General features: G+C 42.0%; 1 protein-coding gene across 2 annotated transcripts in view; it reads left to right on the forward strand.

The window, feature by feature from the left end:
- Window positions 1-25,182, forward strand: part of LOC113179889 (N-acetyllactosaminide beta-1,6-N-acetylglucosaminyl-transferase) — an 80,186-nt gene extending 55,004 nt beyond the window's left edge. For both annotated transcript variants that reach the window (XM_026384647.2, XM_026384649.2), the window contains exons 2-3: window positions 18,299-18,391; window positions 23,014-25,182. In XM_026384647.2, the coding sequence (XP_026240432.1) occupies window positions 18,299-18,391; window positions 23,014-23,204 (284 nt within the window). In that variant the 3' untranslated portion in view covers window positions 23,205-25,182. The remainder of the gene's footprint in view (window positions 1-18,298; window positions 18,392-23,013) is intronic.
- Window positions 25,183-26,128: the final 946 nt, after the last annotated feature.

Raw genomic sequence — 26,128 nt, forward strand, 5'->3', positions numbered from 1 at the left:
AAATTCCAGTATTGCAGACTAAGTCTTTCGACAAATCCCATAATAGCAACTGGGCACTTGCCTGGCTTGAGCCAAATCTTAATGTTCTAGATCCATCTCTCTGGTGCATTCAGTCTTCTTGTGAATATTTTAATATTTGTGATTTAATCTGAGAGGCACTGGTTATCAAAATCCATTACTCAGTAATGGTTTTTCTGATCTTGCAGGGCAATTGGAGGAAAGAATATGGATTCCCGAGTAGGAAAAGTCTGTTTTCAATTCCAGCCAAACCTCAGTTAGTTTCTATTTTAAGACACAAGAGAAAGTTTGGAAGGTGTGCTAAAAAATTTGAAAAAAAAAAAATTAGCTTGTGCACTTCTTATTTTTATTTATCATCATTATTATTACTTTGCAGTGCTGGGGATGGAACCCAGGCCCCTGCACATGGTAGGCAAGTGCTCTAGCACTCATCTGCACCCTCAGTCCAAATCTGACCTTTGAAATACTTCATAATGCACAACTAAGAAGGATAGAATATTAAATAAATATTAACCCATGTGAATGTTTTATTTCCCTTTTATCATAAATACTTCAAACTCCAGCCACTTTATTGTATAAGAAGGACTAGTGACTTAGGTACCCATGTTATAAAACTATTTTTTGATTCCAGACTTTTGCTAGTTGTTTGACCTTGGACCTATCACTTAACCTCTCGGGGCCCTGGTATCCTGTATAAAATGAAGAAATTGGGCTAGGTGATCTCAAAAGAGTTGCCTATGTTGTTTTATATATATATTTTAGATGTATGTACTCTTATTTTATTTATTTATTTATTTTATGTGGTGCTGAGGATTGAACCCAGTGCCTCACACATGCTAGGCAAGTGCTCTTCCACTGAGCCCCAGCCCAGTCTCTTCTATATTGTTTTGTTTTATCTTTGGAGCTCCTAGCCGAGGAAGCCGAAGTTTTAGAGACAGTCTCCTGCTGTGAGATCTTCCACTCATTTATAAAATGGGGACACACTGATTTCATAAGATTGTCGTCAGAGTCACAAGACAAAGGGAGTCTGGCTTCCAGTTCAGTCACTGTTCATTCTGTTACCCTCTCCCTTCCTCCCTACCCCGTGGTCATAAATGTCATGACTCTCCTACTGTCACCAGTAGGATTAGTGGAATAATGGCCTCTGAGCAATGAATTTCTCTCCTGTGCGTTTTTGGGTGTCAGCCACCACCACTGCTGTGACTTAGGCTGGCCCACAGGCAACATGAAGAGATTTTTTCTGTGCTCTAAACTCTTGATGAAGTGAGGAAATTGGCTACTGATGAGGACATTGGCTACAATGTCCCCACCTCTCTTGTTGTGTTTTTAATGTAGCACAATACCTCTCATTTCTGGAGGGAAGGGGAGAGACAGAGTAGAGTGTGTGAGTGTGTGAGAAAGTGTGTGTGTGTGTACTTGCACACCCATGAGTGTTAATCAGAACCAAGACTAGAGTAGTGATTTAGTGGGGAGAGGGGCTGCAGCCCAGCAAATTATGTAATCTCCCCGACTCTCAGTCTCTATTTGTAAATTGGGAATGATAATAGTTCCTGCCGTTGCATGCAAATTATACGGATTAATGCACCTCAAGAGTTTAGGATGCGCCTGGTGCCTTTATGTATCTATGACTATTAGCTGTTTTCCTTCCACCCAGTTGCTTCCATTAAGGACATGTGATGAGGCAACAGGAGCTGGAAAAAGCAATCCCTCCAACTCAGAGGCTTCTGAGATGACTACAGAGGGTCTGGGAGATTTTCTAGGACTCAGATTAAATCATTTTGAACCCCTCCTTCCCTCGGCTCCCTGTACCACGGGGTCTCCTCCTGCACAGGGAAACACAAAAGAAAGGAGAATATGGTGTTGGTGAGTGGGATCCTGGGTGCCACAGACAGCATGTGCAGGGGCATCCAGTCATTGCCTCAGTACTAGGAAACAGACACCAGCAACCGTCCCAGGTCAGGGGTGACGTCTTGGTGCTGGGGAAAGGGATTTCAACAATCTCCAGACAACCTGAATCTCCTCTCTGCCCCAGCAAAAAACCCTGCAGTGTTCTCTCCACCAGAATGAGTGAGGGGCACCTGAACCAGGTTAAACAGGGCACCACGGTGAGGGGCATCTCGCCTATCACTCTATTAGCTTCCAGGCAGGAGTCCCACCCCACAGGAGCCAGGAAAGGAAAGAGGGACCTTCAGAGTACCAGGGCTCCATGTGGAATTGAGAATTTGGAATGGAAAGGGCTGATCTCCTCCATCCAAGGGTGGGGACTTGAATCGTGGATTTTTTTCTAGGTTATGACCTTGAACAAGTCCCTTCAACTCCTGAAATTTAGTTTTCTCAGCCAAGGAATGCTTACACACACACACACACACACACACACACACACACACACACATCTCATGGCAGGAGTGGGGGAGGGCAGAGGGAAATAGCACATATTGTGAGAAATAGAACAACTCCGTAATATTCCATCACATGACTTGTAACTCTCTAACTCTAAAGCCGGGTACCACCACCCGGCACTAAGGAAGTGCCCATTCCGTGTGACTGTGGTAATGATTCTTATTTAAGTGGATTTGAGTAGAGGATATGGAAGGAGTGGGAACTCAGAGTGGTTCATCCCAGAGTAACAAAATGATTTTGGGGAGTGGGGAATTCATGCTGAAGTTGGAAGGGATGATCTCATGGTTTAAGATGAAGGAAACTAATAAGCACAGGGAGATGAAATGATTTTTCACGTTGCATGATTTTTTTTCCCACAGTTTTTATTGGTGCATTTTTACACACTTGTACATGCACACAATATGACGGTGGCATTTGGCCAGTATCCTTCTCCTGTCCTTCCCCCGTCCCAGTCCCTCTCCTCTAGTGTACTGATCTCCCTTTGAATTCCGTGAAATCCCCACACCTTGCTTTCCCTCTTCCTCTCTGCCTTCCCCTTAGCTGAGAAATCATATGACCCTTGGCTTTCCCAGTTTGGCTTATTTCTCTTAACATAATGTTCTCAAGTTTCTTCTGAGAAACTTCATGTCACATGATTTAGCAGCTGAACTGAGTCAAAAGATAGGATTTCTACATCTTAATACAATACTCCTTCTATATTAACACTTCTCATAATTTCTCTCTGAGATGCCCCGGACAGTGGAGCAAAGGGCAGCAAGAAGAGCTGTGTAGCGTTAACTAATATTAACAGACAGGCATAAACGACGGGCTTCCATACACATGGTTAGAGCTCATTTAAAAAAACATTTAGTTATCAGTGAAACTTCATTTTTTTAATTTATATGTATGCAGTGCTGAGCTGAACTCAGTGCCTCAGACATGCTAGGCAAGCAGGCCCTCTACCACTGAGCCACAACCCTAGCCCTAGAACTCATTTTAAAAAGGTAGTCTTAATGTTTCTAAAATGAACAATTCTAAAGGTATAAATATGACCTAGATTTAAAGTAGATAAGTCTAATCAGTCCCCTTGCTATGAAGGAGATCCCTTTCACTCTTCTTAGCTATTGAACTTGAAGCAGTTTTCTTTTTCATTTTTACGTTTCTATGAAATACAGTTCACTCTTTCTGTGTTTTGCTAATTGCGTCCACCTCCACAATCAAGGACAGTCCCACCGGTCCCAAGGACCCCCCCCCCATCTCGTAGGCAGCCCCTATCCCCACTCCCTACTCTGCCCTTTTCTTCACCCTGAGCAACCCCGACCTACTCCCATCCCTATAGTTTTTCCTTTTCCAGAAGGCAAAAAGAAGGGAATCATAGAATATGGAGCCATTGGGGTCTGAAAGCAGTTTCTTTGGTCTGTTTGGTTTCTTGTTTGTTTGTTTGTTTTGTTTTTTTTGGTTGTTTTTATTATTATTATCATTTTTTTTTTTTGGCAGTACTAAAGATTGAACCCAGGGATGCTCTACCACTGAGCTACATCCCCAGTTCTTTTTAAATTTTATTTTAAAATTTGACTTTATTTGGGGTCTTGCTAAGTTGTCAAGGCTATCCTCAAACTTACAATCCTCCTGCCTCAGCCTCCCAAGTCACTGGAGTTATAGTGGTATGCCACCTGCACCTGGCCTGGCAAAGCACCTTTTTAATCTGTCTTTTGAAAATAAGAAAAACATTCTGTATGTTCCAAGGTGAATATGGTGGTTGCCTATAGCTCCTCTGGCAGCTTTAATAACTGTTCAATATTGGTTCCTTTTGGCCCACTCCCCCTCCCCATATGTTTTTTATGTTTCAGTAAATATTAGAGTCAGATGGACCTATAAAAGGATGGGGGCTGTAACCCAGTGGTAGAGAACTTGCTTAGCATCCATGGGGCCCTGGGTTCTGGGTTTCGTCCTCAACACCACACACACAAAAAATCTAAGTTTATTTTGGTAATATCATTCACTTGGCATCATAAACTAAAGCTCAATGCAGCACTTAATTAGGACTTTGTTAAATGTCACATACTTTTTATTTTGCATAATTTGATCATCATCAAAGCTGTGTTCTACTCTTATTCCAGAGACATGTGACAGACCCTCAGAACTTCCCTCACGGGTCCTTTCAGTGGATTAGATCAAGGCAGAGTCCCGTCCTGAGCACATGACAACACCCCACTGTGGTTTCTTATCAAAGTTCATGCAGAAGAGCTCTCTGTCTAGATTTGTAGGTGGCTCAAGGGTTTTCTTCTCCCCTGTCAGTTTAACATCTTAGTGGTTGGTGTGGATCTGAAGAAGTCCATAATTCAGAATTTCTAAAATATTGAAATAACTACAGCCCAAATGAAAATACCAACATTCAAGTACTTAAAAATAAAAATAAAACCCTCAATACCTAAAAGCAAAGTGGCCTAAAGTGGCCCCTGACAGAGAACCGTACAAAAGCAAGGAACCAAGGGGCTGACTGAAGGCCTGTGGTTTTGTTGTTGTTGTTGTTGTTGTTGTTGGTTGGTTGGTTTGGTCCTGTGTTTTATTTTACAAATTTATAAAAATGTTGCATTCCTGTCTACCCTATCACGTTGTGACCCCCTGCCCCCAACACACACACACACTGGGACTTGAACTCAGGGGCATTCTACCACCAAGCCACATCCCCAGTCCTCTTCATTTTTTTAATTTCGAGAGATGGTCTCGTTAAATTGCGGAGTCTGGCCCCAAACTTGCGATCCTCCTGCCTCAACCTCCCAAGTCGCTGAGATTATAGCCTCAGCATACCTGGCACATTCTTGAACTTTGATTGGAATAAGTTACGTAGAGAAAAACCATACATGTCAGAACTGAACACATCACTGAATTTTCAAACTGCTTGTTGTCTGTATGGCCAGCACCAGAAATCATGTTCCCATGACTCATGGAATCCCTGAGGTTCCCTTGAAGTTACTTCCCAGAGTAATAACTATTCCTGACCCAGAAATGAGATGTCTGTTTTTATATCACTGTATAACTTCCAACCAAGGCCCGATGCCTTTCATCCCAGGGTTCAAGTTAATTGGATGTTTCAAGAAGTGCTAGACCTAGATTTCCCGGATTTCTGCATATTCCATAGAAATGGGCATGGGAGAGTCAGGAGATGCGCCCACACATCTCTTTATTTGGGGTCTTGCTAAGTTGTCAAGGCTATCCTCAAACTTACAATCCTCCCCATTTCTTCTGGTTTTTTAAGTTTATTTGGGTGTTTCTCCCATTTGCAGAAGACTGTACACAGAACTGCTCTGCTATTCTGTATTAAAGATTAGACGTGTGATAGATAGGGACTGACTTCTAGAATTAGCAACCCCAGGACAGTCTGCAACAAGTGGAATTTATCGCTGACCTTGAGCAACCTTTGGCCTGCCTAGGGTTTGCAAGTAGGGCTTAAATTTGGACATCAGTCCTAAGTGAGCATGATTTCTTATTTGGCTGCTTTTATGTGGAATCGGAGGGGAGGTTTTAAAAGCGCAGAATAAATTCTTGATTTGCAGCCAGCCCGGTGCAGCCTGGTCCCTTGTTCTAAAGGTGAAGACAGCATTGTGCAAGATGTCTAATGAAGTCATTAAGGAACATTTCCTAGCCAACAAATACCACAGCACACCGTGTTCTGTGATCTTAAGGACCTGCCACCAGGGGGGATCCGCTCTGTTGTGCTTTTATTTGACACAGTCGTGTAAAACCTGGGAAATGCCATTGAAATGTGAAATACCTAATTCAAGCTGTCAACAAATGCACCTAAATAAGTAGATTGCAGGAAAAAAGTTACCACTTGGTGTCTCTAAGTGTCACAAATAACAGAATCTCTGAAGTTTGTGGAATCCAGTAAAACTTAAGTCCTAATTTAAAAATTGTTTTATTCTAATTTGTTATATACGACAACAGAATGTATTACAATTCATAGTACACATATAGAGCACATTTTTTCATATTTCTGGTTGTATACAAAGTATGTTCACACCATTCGTGTCTTCTACATGTACCTAGGGTAATGATGTCCATCTCATTCCACCATCTTTTTTACACCTCTTGTCCCCTCCCTTCCCCTCCCTCTCCTTTGCCCTATCTAGAGTTCCTCTATTCCTCCCATGCTCCCCCTCCCAACCCCACCATGAATCGGCCTTCCTTATAGCAGAGAAAACATTCGGCATTTGTTTTTTTGGGATTGGCTAACTCAACTTAGCATTTGAGCTAGCAAACCCATCAAAGCAATAACTGTGCATATAAGTGATATCTGAACTCATTTGATTTAAGGAAGCCGAACATGCTTATCTCAGTGGTAAAAGTGACTTGTGAAAGGTTATTTATAGTCTATGTTCAGTGTAGTTAGTCAGCTATTGAATAGTTATGCTGCTGTCTTAAAGTGATAGGGAAGTGTTTATTTTTGTAAAAAGATGTTTTCTAAGATAAAAGGTTTTTTTTTTCCTGTCTTATTTTTTTTTCCTTTTAATTACCATTGAAAGAAAAATTAGTGTTATTCGCAGTTCACCTGGAGCTCAGAGGCCTAGCTAGTGCTTCATGCAGGGCCACCTGGCAGAGCCCTAGGGTCAGCCTGAATGCACAGAGTGGGGAGGGGAAGACATTTGTCACACACTTAAAAAACATAGCATTTCCTTAATGTTAATGGTCGTTACTTGCAGGTGTGAGATTTTGCAGTGTGTGCAGATTATTTTACTCTGATGTTTCTTTTTGTACTTTTATGTATTCTTTGAATTCGTTCTTATAAGAGGGTCCTATTTGGGCTGAGGTTGTGGCTCAGTGGTAGAGCACCTGCCTAGCATGTGTGAGGCACTGGGTTCAATCCTCAGCACCACATAAAAATAAATTAATTAAAATAAAGGTATTGTGTTTTTAAAAAAAAGAGGGTCCTATTTTTCACAAATAATAGAATAATAGCTTTAAGAGGAAAAAAGTAAAGTGTCACAAAGTAAGTGAGTTAAGAGTGTAACACTAGCTACTGTGGGCGAGTTGGAAAATAAACGGCTGCTTCTTTGAACTTTGCTTTTAAATTTTTTGAAACTTAAAAATAGAGAAAGTGGCTATTATTTGGTGAAAAAAATAAACTCTTCTTACTGATGACACATGACACATGACACATGGCGATTGAGATTACTTAGGTAATACGACAAAGTATTGGTCCTATGAAGAGATGTTCAGTAAAAGATTTCTATGAAGAATCAATGTTCTCAGACCTGGTTATATATTACCATCATGTAGGGCATAACAATAAGTAAATAAATAACAATGCCCAGGTCCCATGCCTGACCCAGGCACTCAGATTACCTGGGAGAAGGGCTCAGGCTCTCATGATTTTGAAAAGTCTATAAGTGATTCTAAGGTGCATCCAGAGTAAAGAAACAGCCATAGGCATACTTTGAGGTTTGTTCTTTTGGTACTAGGGACAGAACCCAGCAGCACTCTATCATTGAGGTGCATCCTCAACCCTTTTATTTTTTATTTTGAGATAGGGTTTCTCTGAGTTGCTTAGGACATCACTAAGTTGCTGAGGCTAGCCTTGAATTTGTGATCCTCCTGCATCGGCCTCTTGAGTTGCTAGAATTACAGACTTGCGCCACAGTGTCCATCACTGCCATAGAGATGAAAACCAGAGTTAGGAAAACTGAAGGATAGAAGTTGTTAACTTGACCTGTTCATTTCCTACCTCTTGCAGCTGATACCTACTGTTGAAAAACTCAGCTAAGGCCAGGCATGGTGGCACATGCCTATAATCCCAGCAGTTCTGAATGCTGAAGCAGGAGTTCAAAGCCAGCTCAGCAACCCCAAGCAACTTAGAGAGACTCTGTCTCTAAAAACTAAAAATAAAAAAGGGCTGGGGATATGGCTCAGTGGTTAAACACCTCCAAAGTTTAATCCCCTGTACCCCTCCACAAAAAAAAAAAAAAAAAAAAAAAAAAAAACTCAGCTAAGATTTTTTTTGTAGGAGAAAAAGGACTTCTTGAGTTTCGTGGCTTGAAAAAAGTTTTTCATGATTCTCTGAGTTCTTCTAATCAAGGACATCTTGATTGGGGCCAAGTGGTCCTGGATGCAGAGTCTCAGCAGTGTGGCCTGACCTCCCTGCGCCATCTGTTCTTCTCCAGTAGATTCACCTGGGCTGAGTCACTTGGTGGCCTCAAGGAGAAGGCAAAAAGCACATTTTTTTTTTTTTGAGTCTCTGCTTATGTCAAACAAAGTCACATGGCCCAGGCCAGACTTAAGACGTGAAGAAACAGTCTTATTTTCCATATAAAAGCTTATTTTTCCACATCTTTACCAGTTTTATAATCAGCTGTCCTTGCTTAGCAGCATATGGCCTCATGGTCCCCCCATGCACTAAGAACCCCTTACCATCGTTTTGACAGCAATATGCCACCATCAGTGTGCCCTGTAATGTATTTAGCGAAGCCCTAACTTCTGAGCAGCTTAGAGCTCTTATTGGTGATCAATTGTTTCACAGACCGAGCATCCCTAATGGGAACATCTGAGATCCAAAATGTTCCCAAATCAGAAACTTTTGGAGGATTCACATGATGCTACAAGTATAAAATTCCACACAACCTCCTGTGACAGGTCACAATAGAAACACAGGCATAAATGAAATATATTTCATTCAGCTACCCTCTGGCTATGTGTATAAGATGTATACACATAAATGAATTTCACATTTAGACTTTGGGTATATCCTTGAGATATCTCAATACACACACACACACACACACACACACACACACCCCACATTACAAAATCCAGGAAGAGCTGAATCAGTTGGGTCACACACAAACTGGGTGAGGGGTTGGCATAATTCATGGTGAGAAATACTCCTTTGGCACTTCCCATGTACCAACCACCATAAAGTGTATTACACATTTCACAGCAAATCCATGGGGTACATGTGCTGTTTTACCTTAATTTGCACGTAGGAAAACTGAGGAATGGAGAGTTTACCCTGACACCAGTCTCGAAGTTAGTCATTGACAGAGTAGGTGCTTGAATTCAGATAGGCTAATGTCTGAATTTCTTTTCATAAATTCATATTATACTGTCTCTTAAGTAATAATTTACAGATAACTTTCTTAGGACAAATTCCAAAAGTTTAAACTGCTGAGTCCAAAGAGATGCACATTTTAAGGAGTTTTGATATAGAATATCATGTTATTCCTCAAAATTGCACCAGTACACACTAAAAAAAGAGAAGTGGTTATCTTTGGGTTTTGACATTAGTAACTTCAATCCTAACGCAGTTGACCTTGTTTTCTGATATTGGACATTTGCATAAGCCAAGGTACAGAGAGCTTCAGGAAGATGGAGACCCATTCAGGAATTCCCAGATGAGTGGCAGGAGGGCTGGGTGTGTGTGGACAGTGATGAAAGATGAGGTGGGCAGTGTGGGAAGACAAGGCCTGGAACCCAGGGTTGCAAACCTCATACCTACAGGGCCAGGCAGAGTGCAATTGAGTGAAACATGGTGTGGACCAGGGAGGCGAGAAATTTCCTGACTGCCCATAACTCCAGTAATTGTCATCAAGGGACTCTGGGAGTCTAGACTTCCATGGGAAACTTTTTTTTAGCATTGATTCAATTTGACACCCCCCCTCACTGTAGGAGTCAAACCAAAGAGACCCACCAACCAGCTTTGATTAGGAGCTGCCAGCCTGCAAGACTGTAAAGCCCTTGCATACCATGGTCAGCCTGTTGGTGTCTTCCTGGACTGAATTGATCCATAGAGTCAAAGTTATGCACCCAGCCCAGGCTGCAGGTCTGCAGAGCTGGAAGGGGTTAGCTGGATTAGTGACTATCAGACAGCTCTGTGGTAACATTTGGAGGGAGGAGAAAAGTGTTAAGCTGGGTGCCAGGGAAGCAAAACCAGAAATTGTTAAATGAGTAATGGGATGAGGAGTGGAAATTCTATTGAGAGGTGGTTTGGGCACCTGCAGGAGAGGTCTAGGACCATGGCAAGATCTTGCTTTCATTTGTGGGAGAATGAGAGATTGATAGGTATCCCAAGCTTGCTTCATGAATCAGATGCAGGGCAGACCATGCAAAGCAACCCACACTCCAAAATAGGAGAATGACAGGATCAACCCTGTCTGTAGAAAGAGCCAGCTGGCGATACTGTCAACAAGGTGGGTAGACTGTAGGCAGAGACCGGCGTGCAGGCAATTAAAATCGCCATGGTGAGAGTTGTCAAGTACCTGTGCCAGGAACAGCAGGGCACCTGTATTGCACAAAATTTCAACAGTCATAGCTAGAAGGGATTAATTAGTAAATCTGGGGTAATCATGAGAGTGAAAGATTTGGAAAGATGCTTTGGTTTAGCAGAGGAAAGAAGGCTAACTTGTCAGGCTAGAAGTCTGAGATTGGGTAAACCAAAAGCCTTTGCCACCTGGGAAAATTTTTTCCTAATTGAAGGAGCATTTGACAAATGCTAAAGGTGATAAACCTATAGTGATAGGCAGGCAGAGGGCCAAGGTCAAGGTCAGCGCTTAGGTCAGGTAATGAAATCCAAACTGCTCTGTGCCAAGGAGTGCCCATGTTTCCAAAGGTTCCACTAACCTTTTGTGTTTCAATCCAGAAGACTGACCAAGAAAGTCTTGAGAGAAGGTGTTTGGGCTGCTACTAAAAATATTGATAAATGCAAACAGCTCCATGGTAGAGCACTTGCCTAGCATAATTTTCCCCTTTTAGATATCCTAAGTTGCAAACTCCAGGAATATATCATGCATGGCTTTACCTATAGGAAGCATGCAAAAAAGCATTTGGATAAGAAAGTTATCTTGAAATGAAATCAACAAGTTAGACCAGGGATGTAGCTTAAGCAGTAGAGCACCTCCTTCATGCAATTCCTAGGTTATATCCCCAGCACGGGGTGGGGGGGGTGGGCGGGATCAACAAGTTATTAAGCACCTCCATGTTCCTGAGTAATTTGCATATATTCTCTAGGCTCTAGAGTACATGTACAAAGGGGAACACATTAGAAATTTACTAAAATTGCTCCAATTCTAAAATTCTGGGGTTTTCTTCCTTTTTCAACTTCACCTTTTCCTTTTCCAACTAAGGGAACATCAATTTTTTGGCAGTTATCAAAGATACAGGCAGAGATGTCATATTAAGGACGCTAGGCCTCCATCTGGAAACTACAAGACTCAAGAAAACATCACATTAAACAGGACAAGACCTCAGGGTTAAAAATCCTAAGTGATTCATGAAATGGTAATAGATGAAAAATATGCATCTTTTTATTTCTAAAAATAATCCTAATTAGTAATTAGAAAAACCGGCTATAAGTTATTTGACACTACATTTTCCTGTTATTAATGCTCAAGGTTTTTATTGATAAAGATAATCAGCCATGAACATTTAGTATGTTTTTTCTTTTGTTGAATCAGCCTTTGGAACATTCACAAACACAATTACTAAGTCAATGAAACAAATATGGCTCAGATGTTTGTCAAAAACAAATTTTTTATGAAAACATAAAAGCAAAACAGTGTTTAAGAAAGTTCTATAAATATAGGGAAAAATTGGCATTTCCTACGCTTGCATTTCATATGCAAGTATTTGTGTGTGGTGTCTTAATAGTATACAACTTAATATATATATTTTTTTAACTTTAGATCACTTATTCTTAACTAGAAGTTACCTTGCCCCTCAGGGTATGTTTGGCAACATATGCAGAGATTTTTGATTGACACACTGGGGTTAAAGGTCTTCTGCTAGTTAGAGGCCAGGGATGCTGCTAAATGTCTTAGACCATATAGGACATCCCCCACAACAAAGAATTACTTGTCCTAACTGTCAATATTGCCAAGGCTGAGAAATCTGCTTTAGACACAAACCCAGTATATATATATATATATATATATATATATATATATATATATATATATATATATATCTTCCACTGATATATGATTTATTACAAAACCGGTTTCTTCCACAGAGACATGGTCTTCCATGATTCTAATAGGGAGATTGTTTTCAACCATTTACTGAGCAGTTCATTGCTAAGCATAATACATGTATTATCTTATTTAATAGAGTCAGTTCTCCATATCTGTTGGTTCTGCACCTGCAAATTCAGCCAAATGCAGATCAAAAATATTGGAAAAAATGTCATCTAGACTGAACACTTTTTTTCTTGTCATTATTCCCTAAACAGAACATGACAGCTACTGACACAGCATTTACGTTCCATTAGATATTACAAATCATCTGAAGATGATTTAAAGGATCCTGACAGAGCACAAAGTTTATATGCAAATTCTCCACCTTTTTATATAAGGGACTTGAGCAGCCTTAGATTTTGGTAACCAAAGAGGTGAAAGATGAGGGTCCTGGAGCTGACCACTCAAGAATACAAGGGATAATTAAAAATGATTACACCATGTCTTCAAGGAGTTCAGTAGTTGTTCAAAGTCATACAACTGCTAAGAGCAAAGACAGATTGGAAATCCTGTCTATCTGACTTCAGGGCCAGTGCTGTTAGTTATGTATAATAATGTCAGAGTTAACAGCTTTATTTCTGCATTTCAAAAATGATTTCCTTGGGCTGGGGGTATAGCTCAGTTGGTAGAGTGCTTATCTTGCGTGCATAAGGCCCTGGGTTCAATCCCCAGCACCACAGAGAAAAAAAAAAAAATTATTTCCTTGCCGGGCACGATGGTGCACACCTGTAATCCCAGCAGCTTGGGAGGCTGAGGCAGGAGGATCATGAGTTCAAAAGCCAATTTCAGCAACTTAACGAAACCCTGTCTCAAAATAAAAAATAAAAAAGGCTGAGGATGTAGCTCAGTGGTTAAGTGCCCCTGGGTTCAATCCCCAGTAACCCCCCACTGCCAAAAAATAATTATTTTCTTATCTTTTTTGAAGATGTTAGTATAAAGGACCAAAGGGAATGGCAATTATAGTGGTTTTTCCTATATATTACTAATATGTTACTGATTTTCCAGGATTGTCCCAATTTCCGGCATCACCATTAAACGGTGAGAAACTCCTTTTGATACAGTCTCCTCAGCGCTGACTATTCAGCATTTAATAACAAAATTTCCTTGTTTATTTAATAAGTGCAAAAGTACATCTCTGGCCAGAAATCATAAGCATTTGCTGGAACTGGACACCACACACACACAGATCTCCCCAGATGAGGACCAAACCACCTGAGAACACTGAGGAGCCCGGTCAATGTAAATAAAGCTTGCATTTCAAAGAATCATTTTCATTTATTTAACAAATACAGTTATTTGACCAATAAAGGCTGAACCTCAAGAAAAACATTCCTGGTTACTCTACAAACTTCATCTCAAATGTTCTGTTTTCATATGCCTATGAAGAGCAAATGAGAGAATTGAATTTTGTAGCTTGAAATATTTTCTCTGATAATATTGAGTGTCTTCTTTTTGCCCCATCCTAGAAATGACAAAGAAATAATAGGCCTTTCTTGGGGAAACTTCTGAGTCAAGGGTACACCCCTCAACACACCCCATAATGGCCCTCTTAGGCTCCTGACAAACAAGGGTAATAGTAGTCGTAATGGTAACAATAATAATAGAATCAGATCCAGAATTTTTCAAGTAGTAATTTTGTCATTACAATAGACAGAAATCACTTTGGTAGTTTGTGAACCAGTATTTTAAAAAATGAAAGGAGACTAGACACAAAATAAATAAGCACATTGCATGTCATTATCCTAAGTATTCTCTTGTGAAACTTCTGTTTGTTTTGTGTGTGTGTGTGTGTGTGTGTAGGAGAGACAGATGATGTAATTTTTCCCTGCTGTGGGTTGCAGAAAAAAAAAAAAAAAACAACACTGATCTAATCCTATCTGCTTCATCAGAGAGGTGGGTCTCAGAGATGCTAAAAGATGCCCCAGGATACCTCAGCTGGTTAATTGTAAACTAGGATGAGAACAGAATTCCTTAATCTTGAGGCCAGTGTCTATGCCATCAGGGGGTTTGGCCTGTCAGTCTTGGAGGAAAAAAAAAGGAAGCCCAGTTGGGTTTAGCAGAGCCTATTAGGGAGTAGAGGGAGTAACTAGATGTTGGCACAAAGGATAGAATTGGAGCTTTGAGAGTCTCCATGTATCTTTTAACCCACACCAAATTAAATTGCTTAACCAAAGAGTGGGCATATTGTATTTGGGCTATTCAATGTTTGACTTGCCATTATCGCCTCAAAGTAATAACCAAATGATGTCTATAAAACATTCAAATTGAGCTGTCACCAGAAATCTTTATTTACTATTTATTTCCATCCTGTGCTGCTGGGGATCAAGCCCAAGGCCAGGTGCACGCCAGGAGAGTGCTTTACCACTGGGCTAGCAGGACAGATGTGGAGAGTGGATGATTAATGACCCCCTAGGCCACTGCTTTGGGGCAGACTGAAATGAGTTGGCCCTTGCTGGGAAGGTAGAAGAAGTACTTTACAAACATTAAGAAGTAGAACTTGACCATACCCTAAGTTACGGTGGCCTTTAGGGAAACCCAGGCAGAAACCAGGTCTGCTGGATCCACACACAAGCTAAGTTGTTCTCACCTCTGGGTTGATGGGGCAGCCCTTGCATTGGGAGTGGGCACTCCTTCGTTCCTGGTGGCCAAGTGCTCTGTGCCATCAAAGGCTCGAGGAGGACTGGCTTTCCTCAGACCACGTCTTTTCTCAATGATAGATGGACATAATAGGTGTCTTCCAGAAAGTGACTTTAAAGGTCTATTAAGAGTAAGGAATAGGGTGTAGCTCAGTGGAAGAGCACTTGCCTAGCACGGGCAAGGCCTGGGCTCCATCCCCAGCACTGCAAAAACATTTTTTAAAAATGTATATATTCCCAGAATTGAGTCCACGTTAGTTAAATTAACCAAAGGTTATAAAGGTAGCAGATTGGATCATAAGAGCAGATTTGGGGTGAGATAGGAAAGCCAGTAAGAGACCAACTTAGAAACTTGAGAGCCGAAGAAAGGATTTCTTTCTTTTTTTTTTTTTTTTTTTTTAAAGAGAGAGAGAGAGAGAATTTTTTTTTTAATATTTATTTTTTAGTATTTGGCAGACACAGCATCTTTGTATGTGGTGCTGAGGATCGAACCCGGGCTGCACGCATGCCAGGCGAGCTCGCTACCACTTGAGCCACATCCCCAGCCCCGAAAAAAGGATTTCAAGAAGAGAAAATAAGTCAAGTGCTGTCGTTCCTCAAGTCACGCGGTGTCCTCTTTACTGTCACTTGTGGTTTCTTATGCTAGGTCATGCCCAGAATCCTCTGGGGATCTTGTAAAGATGCTGGTTCTGGCGCCCAAGATTCTGCATCAGCCTTAGGTGACACCTGTGCTCCCCAGTCTAAACATCACACAGCAAAGGGCTCTGCACTTCCTGCCATCCCCGCCCCTCCCCCCTCCCCTTCCACTTTAATAAATGCAATATTTTTTATACACAAATGTGGATAATATTTAAACATAGACATTTCTGAGCAACTGAAGCTTGGGATTTCATTAACAGGAAGTTAATAGGTGTGTATGTTTGTTTGAAAGGCAGTGGATCATTAATTATACATGTCACAATCTTATCTCTTGAATAATGGCATGTGTTTCAGGGCGATCCCGTTTGGGAGGATCAATATTAATGAGAATGAAAGAGGAAGGAAAAATGCCTTTTCAAAAATGTAGCCAAAGGTTAAGAGACATTTTGTCTTGGGAATGTTTTATTCACACATTTCTGATGCTGTTATTCAAACTAAATAGACTGGTAAACATTGCTCATGTCCTAGTCTTGTTGACGTAAGTAAAATAAACCAAATTCTTTCTTTGCTTATCAGACTCCTGTCCTCAACCTCCAACTCAACCAAGGCAAATTTTAATTTAAAATTTTTTTTTTAGTGTAATTAAAAAACAGGGAAGCTTCTCTCTGGATAGGCAAGCACTAAAATAATATTTGAAGTATTAAAATGCAAGTTAAAGCAATAGGAAGGAATGTTACCTAATAAAGTGTTTTTATTGAATACTTCAATGCTTTTCTTAAATACTTTCAAGTTGGGGGAAAAAAAAAACCCGTCCTATATAGAGAATTATCATTAAGGATCCATGCTATTTATGAGGAGGACTCCGGCAAAATTTGGTTTTAGTTGGGTACAATTCTGGATTTAGGTCATCCTATGATTATCATGTGACCACAGGGCAAAAGAACAGAGCTGTTTTTCCTCTGAAAATGCACGTGTTTTTATTAATGTTTTTTAAAGAGGAAAAGTTATTCGAAATGCCTAACTCCATTAAATTTCTTTTGGAGTATTTTTTTTTGTCCAGTTAATTTTCTTATTAAACAATATGCTTTGTCTTCAGTAAATTTTTTTTTTCTCATTAGCATGTGAACTAGCTTTCTATTTGCTACTCCAACAACAATTTACCACCAACTTGGCAGTTTCAACAACATAGAGTTCTGAGGTCAGTAGTCTGATCTCTGTGGACTGAGTCACGGCGTGGGCTGGGTCTCGGTTGGCTGTGGGTACCATCTGCTTCCTTGCTTTTCCAGTTCCTAGAAGCAGCCTACACTCCTGGTGGCCCCTTCCCCACCCTCAGTCCACACATTAGTCCCGCCCACCCACAGGGCACCATTCTCACCAACTCTTCTGCCTGTACCAGTGCTGCCAACCCTTGCCAGGACATCAGACCCACCCAGAAAATTCAGGACGGTCCCCCAGGGACAAGATCAGCTCCTTAGCAATCCTCCTTCCCCTTTGCCATGCAACAGAACATATTCTCAAGGTTCCAGGGGTTCAGATGTGGACATTTTTGTCTGTATGTCGGAGTTTGGGGGGAATGAGGACATTATTCTGCCTATCCTAGAATGTCTTATTGATATTTAAGAAGCATCTTCTAAGAGAGGGATTGTTGCAATTTGGGGACTGATATTCAAAAAGTGCCATTACATCAAAATTATGTTCTGAGATGGATGTGGTGGCACACATCTGCAATCGCAGCAGCTCGGGAGGCTGAGGCAGGAGGTGGCTCAGCGGTTAAGTGCCCTTGGGTTCAATCCCCAGTACACACACACACAAAAAAAATATGTTCTGATCATATCACTCTCAGGTGGAAAATATTGCTGCTCTTATGAGGCAGGGTGTTCCTCTTTGGATTGCATTCATATTGATTTCTAAATACAGTTCTCCTTTTCCAGTAATTACTTTTGTATTATTATCTTTGGGCATAAATTCTCTATATGGTGTAATGAACCCTTTAATCTGTAACCTATCTAAAATGTATGGACATGAAGAGGAGTATTCAAGATGGCTTAACCTTGTACTTCTCAAATTGGTAAATCCTGCTCCCCCATAGGACAAGTGACAATGTCTACAGACATTTTTTTTTTTTCTTTTATGGTCACAATTGTGAGGAGAGTATGGGATGCTGCCAAGTGCCTTACATGCACAGGATAGCCCTACCCCACCAAGGATGATTCAGCCCAAAGTGTCCATGGTACAGAGGTGGAGCGACCCTGGCTCAGAAAGATGGAAACCTGAGACACTTCACCTCTTTTAGTTTTTTAAGCTCTTCACATTTCAAAGACTTAGTTATTAGGCTAATATCTAATATCTAATGAGTGAGTTGATAATGGTATGTTGATTAGAATTGGAGTTGTTCATTAATGGAATTAGATATAATACTAATTAGACAAGGGGTCAGCAACTAAGTTTGATCAAAAGATCAACTAGAAGTTAACAAGGCAGGTGGATCGGTGCACCTCAGTCCATGGGAAACGTGAAAGGTAATACACTGTAAGAGAATAAGCACTGTCTGGATGTTTATGGATGAAATCGACACCCTGGTCTCCTGCTTCTCATCTCTGTTCTTCTCTATCCACACTGCAGGGGTCCCTGGTTCTATGCCAAACGCCTCGTGGACCGGTAACCTCAGAGCTGTGAAGTGGATTGACATGGAAGATAAACACGGAGGCTGCCACGGTGAGGCATCTGTCCCCTGCTTTGGGCCACAGTGCTTGTTGCTGTTGACACGAGGCAGCTAAGAGCACAAGAGAGAGCTAGCTGCCGGAACGGGGCATGAGTCACAGTCTCTTGAAAATCAGTTGAAATATCTCACAGACATTCCCCAGCTCCCAAACACCTGCGGAGAGGGACAAGTAGTTTCCAAATGATAGCAATGCTGGCTTCTTTAGAAAGTGAGCAAGTTCCAGCCCCTTATTGCTTGCTCCTCTTGCTGTTCCTTTGGGAGTGCAGATTTTTAGGAGAAGTGAGGTCATGTTCTCATCAAAGGCGAGCTGCACCCCCATCCCTCAATCATCCTCTCTCCCACCTGGCTTGGAGAGCTCACAGGGGCAGGTGACACTAAAGAGAGAGGGTTCCCCTTCAAATGGAAAAGGACTAGAAACCCTATGTCGTTTTCACGTCTATAGAATCTTATGGAGAAGGATTTTTATCCATCCTGGGGTTCACTCCATTCAGAATAATGCCTGGCACCTGGTGGGCAGGTGTCTGCTGCAGCTGTCATGCCTAAGGAGCACAGAGTGGGAGGTGGAAGCAGCAGAAGTTAATTTTCTCAAAGTTCTGGAGGCTGGAAATCCAACAGCTAGGTGTCAGCAGGGTTGGTCCTTTCAGAGGCTCCTCCTTTGCCATGTAAATGAGCATCTTCTTATGTGCTCACGTGTTCTTTTCACTGTGTGTGCCTGGGTCCTAATGTCTTAAAAGAACCCCATCAGATTAGATAAGGCCCTACCCTCATGACCTCATTCTAACTTAATTGCCTCTTGAAAGATCCTGTTTCCACTCTGAGGTGCTGGGCGGCAGGGTTCAACACAAGAATTGGAAAGAGCACGGAATTCAGCCCTTTCACACCGTGCAATAAATATTTCTTTGGCAAGTGAGTGATCAAGGGAATGAATGAGAACATGGAGGTCAGCCTTTTCTCCCTGGGGTGACCAGGCTTTGTGTCCACTCTTCCATTCAGTCTGGGCTCCCTTCATCAGTCCATCTTATCTACACCTGTTACAGGTGAAAACCTTCAGTTACTACATTACACCCAACCTCTTTCTCGACAGTCCCCCTCTGCTGTGAACAGCTAGCTCCTCGTGTCCTTATATAGGCATTTCCATCTATTCGAAGGCATATTCACATCTTTCCCTTCATCAGCCCATGTGTTCCCCAGAGGGTAGAAGGCTTCATCTGCCTGCATTATCATGGCCTGTTCTCCCCGTTGGAAGGAAGAAGATGGGGAGGAGGTCATTTTGCTCTTTGATATCCTGAGTTTTCTTTAGAAAACTGACCTCAAGCCCCAGTCAGTTTCCCAATATTTGCAACATGTAATCTTCTCCAGATCTGGAAACCACTGTCTCTCTCCCTCCCTCCTGGACCCCTGCAGGCCCCCTCTGTCTGTTTCCCCAGCTGTTACACAAGAGGACTTCACCGTCCACGCCAGATGATGTAGAAGGCATCATCGCCTTCCAGCTCTAGCCTTCCCTGGCCACCACAGAAGCCCCCATCCCATAAGTAGAGTCACCTGCAGCCTCCTTGCCATTACTGGTGTCCAGGGCCTATCAAAGTAGAGAAGGTGTAACCTAGTTGGGCTTACATTTTTGTAGGGATTCTTACTGATCACATGACAGAGGGGACCTTAAGAGTTGGCCTGTTATGGTTTGGATATGAGATGCTCCCCAAAAGCTCCTGTATCGATGCAGGAGTTTTTTGAGGTGAAATGGTGGTGAGAGCTGTAACCTAATCAGTCTGTCTTAGCTTAACAAGGCCAACAGAGGGAGATGTAGGCAGGTGGGTTGTGGCTAGAAGAGCTGGGTCACTGGGGACATGCTCTGGAAAGGCTGTCCTTCCCCACAGCCTTTCCCCAACCCCTGCTTTCTTGCTAAAAAGAGATGAGCAGCTTCCCAACTCCACACCCTTCCCCCGTGATGTACTGCCTCACCTTGGGCACAGAGCAATGGAGTCTGTGGTTATGGACTGAGACCCCTGAAACCATGAGCCCCAAATAAACTTTCCCTCTTCCAAGTTGTTCTTGCCGGGTATTTTGGTCACAGCAATGCAAACCCGACTAAAATATGGCCCTAGCCAGGAACCTACCTTAATGTTCAGGTCTGGGTAGCACAGTTCCCTCTCAGACAAATCTTTGATTCTTCTTCTTTTGGTACCCATTATGCCAAAGAACGTCGGAAACCTTTTATGGTTACAGGCATAATAATTGTCCTCCAAACCACTATATATAGAGAAAAAAAAGGGCAGAATCCAAAGGAGGTAGAACATTGCATGTAATGTAGTGACTCAGTATTATAATCCTTTTCTCCTTGTCCATCTAATTTATGTTAACTTGGTTTCTAATATATCCTGCAAAATGCTGCAGATTTCATCTTGTATAGTCAGTTTTATCATGTGTTTCTTCTGTTCAAAAATCTTCAAGGATTGTTCATGTTTATGGGATAAGAGGGCAAACCCTTTCTTCTACATCACTGGGCCAACATGTGTTCCATTATGTGCCAAGGAGAACCTCTGGAAATAGCTCCAACTTCCTACCATTCTTGTCTCTAACCCATTCCCGGCAGAATTTCATATTCTAACAGAAAACTCCCACCTCTACAATTTTTCCAGAGGCCTTTCCTTCAGTCTGTCCCAAGCCACCCTCTACCCTCGATGCTGCCCAGTTCTCCCCATCCACCCTTCTCCATGCTTTCATTCCACAACTACTAATTTAATGTCTGAGATTTGCTGGGCACTCTTCCAGATGCAGAGGATGTAGAAGTGAGCTTAATGCTATGAAGTCCGGGCTCTTCCGGAGGTTACAGTGTAGTCTGGGATGCAAGTCAATAAGCAAAATATCATTTTCCTTCTTGGCACTGATACATATGTATCAGTTGGTGACAAGTGCCAAAGAAAACAAATCAGGTGTTTTAGTCAGCTTTTTTGCCACTGTGGCTAAAAGACCTGACCAGCACAATTGTAGAGGAGGAAAATTTATTTGGGGGCTCACAGCTTCAGAGATCTCAGTCCATAGACAATAGGTTCCATTCCTTGGGGTTCAAGGTGAGGTAGGACATCATGGTGGAAGAGTGTGGCAGAGGGAAGCAGCTCACAGATGATCAGAAAGTAGAGAGAGAGAGAGAGAGAGCTCTACTTGCCAATACAACTACATACATACCCCAAAGCCATGCCTCCAATACCCACCTCCTCCAGCCACATCTCACCTGCCTTCTTACCACTCAGTTAATTCCATCAGATGATCGATTCACTCATTGGGTTAAGGCTCTCATAACCCAATAATTTCTTCTCTAAACCTTCTTGCATTGTCTCACACGTGAGCTTTTAGGGGACACCTCACATCTAAACCATAACATCAGGGAAGAAGGAATGGCGGTCTCGGGAGGCCTCATTGAGAAGGTGGCTTTGAAGCAGGGTCCTGAGGGTGCCCTGGAGGGAGCCCTAAGGATATCTGGTGAAGGGTGGATGGGAGGAAGAGGAAGTGGAGATTCTCAGAGAGCCCACCTGTGTGCTTGGGACTGGCAAGGAAGCCGGTGTGGTCCAAGTGAATGAGCAGAGATCAGAGTGGGGAGATCTGAGTCAACAAGGCCAAGTGTGGCCAGAGTCTGAGTCTGAAATGCCATTGTCAGGGTCTCGAGTAGGGGAGACGAGTTCCACGTGTATTTTAAAGCAACCTCACTGGCTGTGGGATGAGACGTACTAACAGGGCGAGGGTGTAAGTCAGATAGGAAGATGGCGGAGGCCCAGGGTGCTGGCCATGGGGCTGGTGAGGAGTGGTCAGATTCTCCTAATATTTTAAGGTTGAGTGTGTACAATTGCTGATAGATGGGGTGTGGGACATGAGAGAGAGTGGAAGAACCCCACTCTCACCCCTTCCCTGGGATTCTGAATGACTGTGGACTCCGGTGGGGAAGACTTAAAGAGGAGGTTAGTAGAGAGGAGATTAAGAAGTCCAGCACTAGATAACACAGTAGTGCACACCTATAATCCCAGCGACTCTGGAGGTTGAGGCAGGAGGATTGCAAGTTCAAGGCCAGAATGACAGCTTGTGAGACGCTGTCTCAAAATTTTTAAAAAAAGGATGGGGCTGTGGCTCAGTGGGAGAGCACTTTCCTAGCATGCACGAAGCCCTGGGTGTCATCGCCAGTACCTTAAAAAAAAAAGAAAAAGAAGTTCAGCGCTGACATTCCATTCTGAGGCTTATTACCCATCTAAGGAGAAGTGTGAAAGCTAGGCCAGAGCCTCAGACCCAGGGAAGAGATTTAGCCAACATAACCTCTAACGGCCTCTGCCATCTTCCAGAACTTCTCACCCACAACTCTCATTCTCCAACATATCGCATACCTCGGGACACTTACCATGCCATTTCCTTGTGCTATTTAATTCTCATCTTTGTCAAATGCATAATTGTAGCTCTTGACCTCCTAAGGGGAGCTTAAGCCCCTCCTAGGCTGGGACTATCCCGTCACACTTCTTTGTACCTCCTAACACTTGAGGCAGTGTTACCTCCTTGGCAGTCCATTCTACCTTCCCGCCCTTGACTTTTGAGAACAAGCATGTTTTGACTGTGTTTTCTGTTCTGTCCTTTGCAGGCCACTACGTACATGGCATTTGTATCTATGGCAACGGAGACTTAAAGTGGCTGATGGATTCGCAAAGCCTGTTTGCTAACAAGTTTGAGCTCCATAAGTATCCTCTTACCGTGGAATGCCTAGAACTGAGGCTTCGAGAAAGAACCCTCAATCAGAGTGAAACCGCCATCCAGCCCAGCTGGTATTTTTGATCAGCAGCTCACGTCTGCAGGGAAATTGCAGTTGGACAGAAGAGCCCTTCTTTGCAAGAGATGGTTGCAGGACCACAGTCATGGCTTCAGGACCTGGCCACATAATTATACTTAAAATATCCACTGGACACTGTGAAACACACTGACAGGATGGCTGGGCAGAGTGATCCCAGCACTTTGGCCGGTTTGGCAGATTCTTGTTGCTCACCTCTGGGTTGGACTATTCCTATGATCAATGAGAAATTTAAATACCTTCGGATCTTTGCACCAGATACTCATAATATAAATATATTCTAATAGAGAGTAGGATGGTAGATAATCCTATTTAGGACAAAAAAAAAAAAGAATTCAGTTTCTTTAAAAAAAAAAAAAAAGGAATCCTCTATAATATCTTAATGGTCTTTACTCTGTGCTTAAGAATTTCCACACTAACATTTCCAGTTTGCCCATGTCTGAAGTTCTGTATGTAGTGTAAAGCCATTAAGGAGACAGAGGATGTGCTTTAAGATAGGAGTCTCTGCTTCAGGGAATGGACCTTGCGGGCACATAATGTTTCTCCATCTTATGCCAGAACATTCTTTGATCTTTCTTGCATGTTTTTTTCACTGAGAACCCTGAAAAGTCCTCACAAGAATGAAGGCATTCCTAGAGGTGCTATTACATGAGTCTTGTCTCAAGTTGGAAACCCCTCGGAATGAATGACTTCTTCTGTGACTCCCTTCCCCCTAAATTATCCTACTTGCAAAACAGACACCAGATTCTGCAAGGCTTTTAACTACACTGTGCTATTCTCTGAGCAGCTGTACACTGCTCGGTGTTGATGGGAGTGCCTTGATTTTTAAAGGCTTTTAATTGTGGGTGACTGGAGTGTCATTTATTCCTCACCCATTCATTCAGCCTGCATTCAGGGAATAGTTCTTGAGCATTTATGATCCTCTAGACCCATGCTGAGACAAGAAGAAAATGAAGATGGAAGGTTTTTAAAACCTTGGGAATAACGTTAATAAGGAAAAGCCTGGTCTGGAGAAGCTTACAAAGTGTTGTATTGAACACATCCCTAGGCGTAGTTAACTAGTGTGGAATCAGGCCAAGGAAATCAGTAATTACAAAATGAGGGTTAAATTAGAGATCATTTGAAAGAGAGGAGGAGGATACAGAATCTGAAGCGAGTAGCGTTCTAGGCATTCTGCTGGCTCCTCAACATGTCTTCTTTCATCTACCCTCATGGGAGTCTCATGAGGGCAGCATGAGCCACCCCCATTTTGCAGATGAAGTAACTGAGGCTTGGGTTAATCAGCATTAGTAAGCACACTCTTTGTCTGAAAATTGGGATTCTCTTACCGGTCTTCATTTCCTGAGCTGGCATATTGAGAGAAGATGAAATAAAATGAAATAAAGCCATATTTATTATACCAGAGAAGGTAGATTTTTAAGCATGGTCTCAGTGTTAATATTGAGAAAAAGTTCTGGCACCTCAGAAAGATGTGAAGTCTACTCTAGTATTCCTCTAACCCACTGAATTCCTAAATATTTATTTATTCTAATGAAAACAATGACTACAACAGATGAGAGATTTAATTAACACAATTTTATTTTTTTCTATAATTGTTCCTATTGAATGTCAATCATATTTAAAGGGAATGACTATGATAAAACTTTCTTTTTCCTGCTACTGAAAAAAAAAAAAAGGAACTGTATTGGGCAGTAAAGGGTCGAAGGGTAGGAAACACATCCAGGGTCAAGAGTGAAGTCTAAAAATGGTCTCTTTTCAACTTATTAGTTAAGTGAAACACCTGAGAAGAAGAACTGTTTTACACTGGATCTTACTCATATAGAATGAGATGATTTTCTGGAATAGAAGATGTTTACACGTCCCTTGCTGGTCATCTCTCCTATAGCTTCAGTAATCTTGGAAGGGTGGAGTGGAGTGTTCGAGCTAGTAGATTTCTGCTAGCCCATCGAGAAGCCCTGAAACTACTGTAGCCATGTTTGGTTTTGATAATGTTCTGTGTTTTTTCTTGGAAATAAATTAATATATTGTTTTACACCTTTGGGGGGATATTGTGTATGTTTATTTGGTGGTTGCTTGAAATCTGATAAGGACATGGCTTTAGTCAGCTTTCTCGCTGCTGTGACTAAAGGACCCAACCAGAACAACTGTAAAGCAGGAAGGTTTATTTGAGGGCTCAGAGTTTTAGAGGTCTTCGTCCATAGAAGGCTGGCTCCAATCCTCAGGGCTGGAGTGAGGCTGTACATCATGGCAGGAGAGTTCAGCAAAGGGAAGCAGCTCACCTGGTGATCAGAATGCAGAGAGAGAGAGAGTCCACTGGCCAGATACAAATATATACTCCTAAGCCACACCCCAATTCCCACCTCCTCCAGCCACACTCTACCATTGTAGTTACCAAGACTCTCACAACCCCAATCATTTCTCCTCTGAACCTTCTTGCACTGTTTTACATGTGAGCTCTTGGAGGACACCATGTCTAAACCACAACAAGCATATTTAAAAAGGCGATCATCTTAGACAAAAAAAAATAAAAAAGGAAGGAAGGAAAAACAATACATTCATACATGCAAAGCTGTCTAAAAGTTTCGATCTCCTGAGAAATAATTAAACTTTCCCTTTGCAGGGTGTTGAGAGAGTAATTGGAAATGATAGAGGAGAAAGCAAAATGGAAGATCAACTTTATTTAAATTAGGCACAATTATTTAAAAATTTGAGGCAAGAATAAGTTATCATTTGCTTGCCCTGTGAATTCATTTTTTTTAACTCAAGATATAATTTAGGAAAAAGGTTTGTGCTAATGTTATCCTATTTGCTTATCAAATGCTAAAGTTTTTTGAGCAGCACTTCAGCTGTAAGTTTGCTAAATAAATATCACTTCTGATGGACGCATGGAAAATAACCTCGGGAAGGCATC

This window comes from Urocitellus parryii, chromosome 8 (assembly GCF_045843805.1).
Source record: "Urocitellus parryii isolate mUroPar1 chromosome 8, mUroPar1.hap1, whole genome shotgun sequence".
Taxonomy (NCBI): Eukaryota; Metazoa; Chordata; class Mammalia; order Rodentia; family Sciuridae; genus Urocitellus; species Urocitellus parryii.